General features: G+C 41.2%; 1 protein-coding gene across 1 annotated transcript in view; it reads right to left on the reverse strand.

Moving 5' to 3' along the window:
- Positions 1-10936, reverse strand: part of caskin1 (CASK interacting protein 1) — a 75680-nt gene that overhangs the window by 21709 nt on the left and 43035 nt on the right. The window contains exons 9-14 of the mRNA XM_008295515.1: positions 10159-10404; positions 5786-5890; positions 4903-5021; positions 2616-2697; positions 1835-1942; positions 931-980 (exon numbers count right to left, since the gene is read on the reverse strand). Coding sequence (XP_008293737.1) covers positions 931-980; positions 1835-1942; positions 2616-2697; positions 4903-5021; positions 5786-5890; positions 10159-10404 — 710 coding nt within the window. The remainder of the gene's footprint in view (positions 1-930; positions 981-1834; positions 1943-2615; positions 2698-4902; positions 5022-5785; positions 5891-10158; positions 10405-10936) is intronic.

Genomic DNA, 10936 nt, shown 5'->3' on the forward strand with positions numbered 1-10936 from the left:
GCAGCTGACGGAAAAAGAAAAAGAAAACAGACCTGAAAGATTTTTAAATGCTCCATACTCCAGAGTAATACTCAGTCATACTATTTAATGTTTAGGGATATTATGTCCTTTAAAACGGGGCTGCAAGGTGGCACGGTGGTTAGCATCGTTGCCTCGCAGCTAGAAAATCGTGTCCCGGTTATGACGCCCGGGATCTTTCTGCATGGAGTCTCCATGTTCTCCCCGTGCAGCGTAGGTTCTCTCCGGGTTCTTCCTCCCACAAGGTCCAGAAACATGTTGAGGTTAATTGGTGATTCTAAATTGTCTGTAGGTGTGAATGCTTGGTTGTCTGTCTCTAAGTGTGGCCCTGTGATAGACTGGTGAGGATTAAGCGGTGTATAGATAATGGATGGATGTCCTTTAAACAAGACTGTGTAACGTTGCTCAACAGCAGCCACTAGTGATCACAGATAGAGTGACTTTTGTTGTTTTTTTTCAGAGTCTTGAAATTATTAATTGGTTTTAAGCTACATGAATAAAATGAGCTTCTTTCTACTTGAGAATCTAGAGTTGCAGGAAATGCTGGAAAAAAATGGATATAATCAAATTTTTGATCTGGCAAATAGAGGCTGTCTTTGGGTCCTCTCCTTCTCTTTGAACTGAACCTTTTCTCACATGTGAGAAGTCATCTTACACTATTGAAGAGCTCCAAATGTGTTGAAATTGATACATCAAAGCATCTAATCCTACTTTTGAGGCAAAAAAAAAAAACCCTTTTCCTTCATTAATCACATTGAGACACAGATGCTGAAGGTTCCAGGACCGCAATAAAAACCTGCCTCGAGCTAATGAGAACTGAAGTGAGACAAAGAGAGACGGGAGGCTTTCAGTCAGTCTAGGGATGCACAGTTTTGCTGCGTGGATGTTTTCAGAGGTTTGAAAGTGTCTCACTTGCAGTTTCTTAACAGGACAGCCGCTGAAAATGTGCAGTATGCAGATGTCTGTTTTTATCAGAGAGAAAGGAACGTAATGAAAACGGGTGATATGTTAACGACGTACTTTGTGTTTCGATTATGATTATTGATCAAAATCTCCAAGCTGGATTTAGATTTTTACACTCAACATCAGATTTTCCCTTTAATTTGAGACTGATCTGTGTGCATGTAATTATAGTATAACAGTTTAAAAATCCCATATGAATGCTCGTCTTAAATTTATTGGTAGTAAAAGCAGAAAATGTTTTTGCTATGAGTGATGAAACAGGATCCTGCCCCTCACGAGAGGTTTTTCCATCTTTTTGACTCCAGAATTGTTCATCATTTATTGAGCTAAAATTGCACAATATCCTTATTTGATGCAATGAAAAGCTGAAATTCTTCAAACAATATGAATTGTCCAAATGAAATTAATCCAGAAGTCAAGGTCTTTAAAGAGGAGAGCCAGACTGATGTCCGTAAAAACGATGCAGCGATTTGTGACCTTTTCACCTCTGTCGTCTCCATGTACGTCCACTCCATTATAAGAAATACAAGTTTCAGTATAGTCAGCAAATTGTACCTAAAACTGAGAACTTTAATCTTTGCGAATATATTTTATTCTACTATTAAATGTTTTTCTTGTATAAAATTTCCCTCATAAAAGTAACTAAAAGCTGCAACTGCCAGATACACTGAATATACTATAGCACAGCATTGAATCTATCTATTATTAGAAACTCTATTCTTTACTTTGAACTGCAATATTGTAGGGCCCTCTCTGCCCGCCCACATTTACCACCTTCTGCTCGCTTCGTCTGTATGGTCGCTGCCGACTGTCAATCAAGCCAGCCACGCCCCTTGCCCCGCAAAATGTTGACGATTTTTTAAAAATTCAGTANCCTTCCTGGTTGCCGTGGCGTCGTAAGGCGGCGCTTCGTGGAGTGGACAGCCCGATTGGCTCGATGTCCGAGAGGAGCTGACGGAGCCTGTCGGGAGAAACACACCAGTTGGCCCGTTACAAGCCGTCGGCCCTATTCGAGCACATCGATCAACAAGTTTGCTCGGCTCGCTCCCTGACCTCTGCCCTCCTCCTCCTCCTCCAACTCATTTCTGGTCCTTGGACAAGCAACCAATCGAATTCTTGCTCTCCGAGACGAGAAAAAAACCCTCTTAACCAATCGCACCCTTCTACACTTCCTCCTACATCCCCTGCCTTGGCCATCTGTCTGCTGAACAAGCCAAGATCTGTGTGTGTGGAAGTGATATGATGACATTTTTTAAAAAGACCAGTGATTTATGACTCTTGTTTTTCTAACCCGATACTCTCTGATTTTCATCTTTTTTCCCCCCTCCGTTAAAAATTCTTCTCCCCAGTTTCATGACAAGCGTTGCTAGCGTGATTCACGTCATACAGAGTGATGCCTAAGACAGTAAGTCAAGCACACGGACAGGGCTGAAGAGATCCCGCTCTCTTCTAGTCGCGAATTTTCATTTTGCAGGCTGGCAAAGGCATAACCCGACCTCCTCTTGCCTCTGATTGGCTTACATCCCCCCCCCCCATCACCTCAACCAATCCCAACTCTCCTTCCTTCACCTCATGGGTTCCCCCCTTGGCATCCCGCAAAAAGAAAATCCGCATCCTGGTCACCCCTGTACTACCTGGAGGCTGGTCCACAGACTTGGACTGCTCCAGTAGATGCTCCTTGGCTTTGGCAGACTGGGACAAGACTGTGGCTAGAAGCTGCAAATACACACAGACACATATATTTATGAGCACATGCAGGCATTCACACGATCAGGCATGTAGCAACTTACATTTCGTTGCATTAAAGCAGCCTTCATTCATTTTTTGACCACTGGGGAGCAGTGAGACAAGCTGAAAGTACAACATATCGTCACAAGTTGGAATAATGGACATTTTTACCTAATAGTGGCGTATTGTCACATCCAAAAAAGAAAAATAACACATGGCAAAATTAGCAGTCATTTGTGTTTCTGGATAGATAGTGCAATAAATCAACTACTGACCACTTTCTAACCTTTTTTTCTATTTGTACACAAACTCCACCATGTTGCTAACTTTCTGTTTCAGAGTACAGTGAACCCTCGTTTATCGCGGGGTTACGTTCCAAAAAGAACCCGCGATAGGCGTCCAGAAGTTAAACTTTTTCTGCGACAGTTACCATCTTCCTTTGCCTTTTTGGCTTTTTGGTAACTTCATCGGTGCAGAATGTTTCGCCGACGTTGTGGGTTTTGTCGTGGAGAAAATTTTCAAACATGTAAAATTGCCAAACTGGACGCATTCTGTACTGGACAGAGATGAGGGACGGAGGAGATTGATTGACCTACAGCCATTCAGGACACAGAACACAATGCACGTTCATACACTGTAAAAAAAAAAAAACTGCACTAAAAAAAGCCGCAAAAGGTGAAGCGCGTTATAGCGAGGGCTCACTGTACAGTCAGAGTTATGAGAACACTAACAGTCAATCAAATTAGTGAAAGTTGCAGCTGACGGAAAAAGAAAAAGAAAACAGACCTGAAAGATTTTTAAATGCTCCATACTCCAGAGTAATACTCAGTCATACTATTTAATGTTTAGGGATATTATGTCCTTTAAAACGGGGCTGCAAGGTGGCACGGTGGTTAGCATCGTTGCCTCGCAGCTAGAAAATCGTGTCCCGGTTATGACGCCCGGGATCTTTCTGCATGGAGTCTCCATGTTCTCCCCGTGCAGCGTAGGTTCTCTCCGGGTTCTTCCTCCCACAAGGTCCAGAAACATGTTGAGGTTAATTGGTGATTCTAAATTGTCTGTAGGTGTGAATGCTTGGTTGTCTGTCTCTAAGTGTGGCCCTGTGATAGACTGGTGAGGATTAAGCGGTGTATAGATAATGGATGGATGTCCTTTAAACAAGACTGTGTAACGTTGCTCAACAGCAGCCACTAGTGATCACAGATAGAGTGACTTTTGTTGTTTTTTTTCAGAGTCTTGAAATTATTAATTGGTTTTAAGCTACATGAATAAAATGAGCTTCTTTCTACTTGAGAATCTAGAGTTGCAGGAAATGCTGGAAAAAAATGGATATAATCAAATTTTTGATCTGGCAAATAGAGGCTGTCTTTGGGTCCTCTCCTTCTCTTTGAACTGAACCTTTTCTCACATGTGAGAAGTCATCTTACACTATTGAAGAGCTCCAAATGTGTTGAAATTGATACATCAAAGCATCTAATCCTACTTTTGAGGCAAAAAAAAAAAACCCTTTTCCTTCATTAATCACATTGAGACACAGATGCTGAAGGTTCCAGGACCGCAATAAAAATCTGCCTCGAGCTAATGAGAACTGAAGTGAGACAAAGAGAGACGGGAGGCTTTCAGTCAGTCTAGGGATGCACAGTTTTGCTGCGTGGATGTTTTCAGAGGTTTGAAAGTGTCTCACTTGCAGTTTCTTAACAGGACAGCCGCTGAAAATGTGCAGTATGCAGATGTCTGTTTTTATCAGAGAGAAAGGAACGTAATGTAAACGGGTGATATGTTAACGGTCGATGCCGACTGTCAATCAAGCCAGCCACGCCCCTTGCCCCGCAAAATGTTGACGATTTTTTAAAAATTCAGCATTGGTTTATTTTCAGATTGGCCACCCGATCTCTGGATTTGACCATGAAAACTAACAAAAACAAAATCCTGAGCTGTAGGAATGCAGTATTTGGTGATCTGGTCTATGGGAGCCAGGGCTTTTTGGAGCCAGCAGCTAGTGGACGTAGTGATGCTGCAGGTTTTTGACTCTTCCGGGTTGGCTTCATTTTTCAGGGCCGGTTGCTACGTCCATCTTTTATACAGTCTATGGTGCAGACTACTTTTTGAGGTTTCAGGATTAGAGTTAGAATGTGGTTACGGTTAAGCTAACAGGCATCATGTAGTGCGTCTGTGTGTGTGTGAGCGTCCTACCTTCACTCCTTCAGCCTGTGCATGAAGGATGTGTGCAGCACTGCCGGCACTCTGACCGCTGCCCGACGACCTCACGCTGGTCACGCTGCCCGAACTACCCACGCTGCTGCGGTCTCCACCTGCAACGAACACACACACACACACACACACACACACGCACAAGAACGTACACATGCATTCGCACATACATGCAACCACCCAAACAATATGCATCGTTTTTTTTTTCATACAAATGCACACATGCAACAAACAGATGGATGCATACAGGCACACACACACAAACACACACACACCCGCAAACACACACACACACACACACACACATTGAGTGGTTTAGCTGATATCCAAAGCAACATGGTCAGAGATGTGACTCTCCTTTGAAATGCACTGGGCAGCGTGTGGTTGGATGGACAGGACGGACAGACGGTTGACAGTCGACTAAGTGACGAACACAAAAGTGGAATAAAGACGGTTTCACACACGTCACGGACGCACACACACACACATCATCTCATCATGTCCTCTTTCTCTCTCCTTTTGTCTCCACACGACACACAGACTGTAGACCGATGCAGATGGCTGCAGTCCTACACATAAGGCCACTGAGTTCAGCTAAGCTTCAGATGGAGGGATAAGCAGGACATGGGAGACTGTCAGAAGCAGGTCAAAGAGTATCTGACAGCCTGCAGACGACATCATCTCTAACAAGCGAATAGGAGGATTCTGCTCTTGGACACATTTACCTACCATGGGCACTCGCAAATGGCAGTGCCTGGTAGAAACGGTATTTATTTTTTTTGAATGGACGTCAGATACTGTTTGACCCCTGGTCAGACTTTAAGGAGTCGGGGGTTGAGGGCTCAGCGCAGCGCGGCTTAGTTACCTGCCACGGGTTTGCGCAGTACCCAGATCTCTTCGTTGGAGCCTCCATGGGGCCCGCTGGATGGGGTGGGAGAACTGTGAGGACTTGCCTCTGAGCCGCGGCAACCTTCAACACAGAACACCACCGTTAGCCGCTAGCCGACCCTAAAGTGGCCAAGGAACCTGCTGCTGCTGTTGCTATCTAAGATTTGCATTTAAGGCAGAAAGTATTTTGGCCATGTGGGGGCACTGGTACAGAGTTATTGTTGTATTAGCAACCTGTTGCTTAGCAACCTATTAGTTCAGTATTGGCAGTATTTTACATTTGTGTTTGTAAATTATTTGGCTCTTCAGCTTCTAGTTGTTCACAAGCTAGCTGCTAACTTTGCTGTAAAGCCAAAACAATTGGCTAAAAAAGGCTAAATAGCGCCACAGAGATAAATGGAACTGCAAATCCTTGTTCCTGTTCGTATAAAATATTCATTAGTGCAGCTTCAGTATTAGTTCAAAACCATTACTAACTTTAAATATCAATAAATCAGATTTTGACTCCATTATAAAACCACAAATGTAACTGTGACTTTGAAGATAAATTTTAAATCACAAATGTGCTGTACTAATAAAAAACACCTATATGAGACATTGCACATGGCATTTAGCACTTACAGTTGGTTTTTGATTTTGTCACATACTTAGTGTCATATAAGGTTAGTGTATCACTTCAAAGAGGTTAAATTAAATTTTACATTTCACTAGATTTAAAATGGTCTACACTGGACATTCCTAATGCAACTGTCAGAACTGTTTCGTACAAAATTTCATGACCTTCACTTATTACCAAGGTCACAATTTACATTTCAGTTGGTAACCTTTAAAAGCAGTGCTAATTGTTGATATTTTTATAGATTTCAGTTGAAACCCATCAGTCATAATGGCTGTGAGTGCTCCTACTGTTACTTAATAAAACACTGGCAACTACCAAAACTTTAAAGCGCCTCGATCTATAAAATCACTTGTAATGGCCGGCTTTGCATTGTAATCTGCCTTAGGTTCCCCCCTGATATTTTTAGAAAGGAAAGGGTAACGTGGGGTTAATTAAATTAATTCCAAACTTGACAAAGATAGGAAGTACAGACGGGCCAGTAGGAGAGAGGGATGATAGAGTAAAGGCGGATAAGGGAGGTTTTAAAGGATATATATAAATTTTAAGCTTACGTACACGCTTCACTCTCACGTACATGCTCGCACACACACACACACACACACACACACAGAAAAAAATACAGCATATATATATATAGATATATGAAAACATTTATATACCCATAGTACATAAATAAATCCATAACATGAATATCTGTGTATATACACATATATGCCATAATGCACATACACATACATATATAATGCATCCGTAAGTGTGTGATTATATATGTCGGGCTTTTCAGAATGGGGCTGCTGTAGTGCATTTGGAGAGTGCCATAAACCATTATAACCATCTTAGTAAGGGTTTATTAATGGTTTATCTGTGTGACCAACAGTGCTCCAGAGAAACACACACATCAAAAAGTTTCCTTTTGCTTTCATGTGATGTCACAGCTCCTTCTTGTGGCCATTTTGCATCCCTCCAAGTGACCTCAGATACTGATCAGTCTGTTTTCAAAGACCTTCAATTGCTTTGGTTTAGAATGAATGACTGTAAAAATTTGCTGTTTTCAACCAATGCGATCAAGGCTCAGACAAACGTGCTGAGCCGATGTACTTATCGTGCTGAAGTCCCAAATTTGGACGTATTGTGTGACGGGGAATTGGGTCTAAAGGGATTTATTCTCCTGGAGGTAACAAAATGGTGTCCAGTGAAGGTTCCCATTCACAAAGTAGAAAGTACAGAGTTCAGCCAGTGAATGCCTTACCTGCACAACGTAGTGGGTGACATTTTCTAAACAATGCTTTCGGGTCTCTTATGCAACACTTGACATTTTGCACTTTGGAACTAGCACATTTTTGCATGTAGTGCATAATGTCAGCATGTTTTTCTTATATCATGTCACGTCATTATGAATAAATTAACATTGTCTTAATGAATACTGAATGAAAATATCACCCATTTTAATTTGAGAAGAGCTTTTCTTTTGAAGCAACATCTCTGACTAAACTTCTGACAAATTAAAACAAAAACTTTCCTTTTTTACAGAACACAAATGTGTCTTTTCCCCTCAGAGTGATAATGACAATTTCACTAAGACTCACTGGTGTCGTTTCAAATTACAGTAAACTGCGTTTCAGCACCTTCGTAACAGATTCCACCTCTCCAAAGCTTTGTATAGACACTGACTTATTTATACCCATCTTTCACCACCATTCACACACACACACACATTGAGGGTATAAGAGCAAGGTGGGTAAAAGGGATGTCAAAATGATCAGATGTGACAATAACACGAGCACAGAACAGAAAACACACTCTGGTCAGGAAGGAGTAGTGGTCTGGGATGTATCTGTATTAGAAACTAGCAGGGTTGTCCTGGCGGTTGGGACACTGGTGATACAGACATATAGAGGGAAGAACAAAAAGGAAAGAAGGGGAAAAGTAGGAACAACAAAAAACACAACTAAATATATATATTTTTAAAAACAACGAAACCCAAAATAACCAAACAAGGAACCAAGACATTCAACTGAAGCACAAACCAACCGAGGTGAACAGAGGTCTGTGGTAAAAATGGTCAATTTTCATTTTTTCTTCCCACTTAAATAGATCTCTCTTCCTGGAAAAGAGAGAATTATAAACAATTCCTATTTTTTTTCATTATTGTTTGATATTGTTCACACTACTTCAGCAGTACTTTATCGGCTGATCCTCTCCTCTTCTACTCAAATGCAAAAAAAAAGCATTGAAATAATTTGCTTTTTGTGCCTGACTTTGGGTTAACATTAATTTAGAAGGCAGTGATGATCTTTGGGCTCAGGGGTCAAAAACAGATTAGTGGCTCGAGCTGAACCCTCTGAAACCCAAAATTAGCTGGCAGGGTTTAAAGCCATGTTATCGTGGAAAGTCCGTCATTTATCAAAGCCAGAAACTGTAAAAACACAAAGAATCATTGGCTTTTCCACTCCTTAACTCCTGAAACAAATGTGCAACAACCAAATCTGAGATTGAAATTCTAATAAATGACTGTGAAGCTATTAGCTGCGATCAAAAGTCAAAAGACAAAAATACAAGGACTTATTCGCTGAACTGGGCTGAACTGCAGGCTGTGTTTCCACAGAGCAGATAGGAGACAAGTATGGAAACAGATTGAAAATGTAAACAGGAAAATATAAAGTATGTAGAGATGCCACTTTGTTTTTCCAGTATTAGTAACACCTTTGGGCTCTTGGACAAATGTTGCAGATGTTGACTCCATTTTTTTATTTTAAAAAATACATTTTAAATAAATATATTTAACTTTTTTTTCACAATTAATGGTAATTATTTCTCTCTCCAATGAGCCATGGTTATGCTGTCTGCATAGAGGTGCAAGACTTTATATTGCAGTAAGAAATGAAATCACAGTTAGTACAAATGTGACAGGAGCAAAGAAAAGCCAGAAATTGCTTGAGGTTCAGAGGGTTATAATACAAAAACCAATGCTATGTTACATGAATGCATTGCGTCTTGTTAGTCTCTAATGTATGCTGGGTTGTGGCTTTTCTTAGACACTCTGGTATCTTTGATGATGACAGCTTTAGTGACCTAAAATCCTGAACTGACTTTGTGCTACGTGACTAAAATTAGCTTCAGTTGACTGGAGTAGGGCTAACCCAGATATGCACGTAACCCAGGAAAAGCAAAATGGGTTCAATCAGATTTGTGATCTGGTTAAGAGATGTGCATGTATACGGCCTAGAGTAAACAAAACTGCAGTAAGTTAACTTGAAATGACAACTAAAGTCTTTAATTTATACATACAGTTTTTCTTTTTTTGCATGCATCACTTTTGTAGTTCAATAACCAGAAAATATTTCTCTGTCATGTTTCATCTTTGATCACACATTACCCACAAAGTGAGCTACACTAGTGATACCAGAAGTAGCCTAAACACTTCTCTCCAACAGCTAACTTTTGCTCTCAGTAATGAAGATGAGGACGGCAACAACAGAAAAAGAAAAGTTAGACAGCATGAGCAACATATAAAATTACATAAATAATAATCCATAACAGAAAACTTTAATGGATGCCTTCTTAAAAACACCGATTAGAATCTTACTTGGCCAATCAGAAATTTAATTTTTACTTGCAACTAGTTAAAGAAAAACAGCAGAGGAAAGCATCCCTTGAAGCTTTGTTAATAATAATAATAATAATAATAATAATAATAATAATAATAATAATAATGAAAAGTGGGCGTGTACCTGGGGCAGTGGGTGTGTCTCCCTGTGGGGTTGTCACGGGCGACCTGTTATAGCCAAAGGAAGTGAAAAGTGGAAGCAGTGGCTGATGGGAATGTGGTGGAGGAGGAGGCGGTGGAGGCAGGATATGGATCTGATGGAACGTGGTGTCGTTGCCGTTGACTACCGCGTTGGCAGGGGCAACCGTCGCCGGGGGAGCCAGCGGTATCTTTTGAAACTGTTGAGTGCAAATGACTGTGCTGGCCAAACCTAGATAACACCCACCGTGACGACACACACACAACCAGCCAACAGTGAACCACCGCCACGTAACAAACAAACGACAAAACAGAGAATTACACATAAGAAAAAAGGGGGGAAAAAAAGAAAATTAAAAACAAAGACTGAAGTTACAAATCAAACCAAGAGAAAGAGGGAGGTGAAGGACGCAGCTGATTTACATGGTGGGAGGATAAGGTGGAGGCGAGGACAAACGAATGTGGGTGTTGTGGGAAATGAAAAGTGTGGAGAGGTGGAAGGTGAAAGTGGAGATGGTGTGAGGGACTAATAATCAAGATCGGTCCTTCTGTTGGAATCAGACAAACTACTGACTGATTACACCCAATCTACAAGTCCTGTTGCATGTCATTAGCTACTAGCAAGCAACAGTATTCACATCTGACAGTGATGTTTAAGGATCTGACGTCAAAGATCGGGTTGGGGTCAGATCATAGACTGTATAAAAGATGGACGTAGCAACCGGCCCTGAAAAATGAAGCCAACCCGGAAGTGTCAAAAACCT

This window comes from Stegastes partitus, unplaced genomic scaffold (genome assembly GCF_000690725.1).
Source record: "Stegastes partitus isolate 25-593 unplaced genomic scaffold, Stegastes_partitus-1.0.2 Scaffold1054, whole genome shotgun sequence".
NCBI classification, from domain to species: domain Eukaryota; kingdom Metazoa; phylum Chordata; class Actinopteri; family Pomacentridae; genus Stegastes; species Stegastes partitus.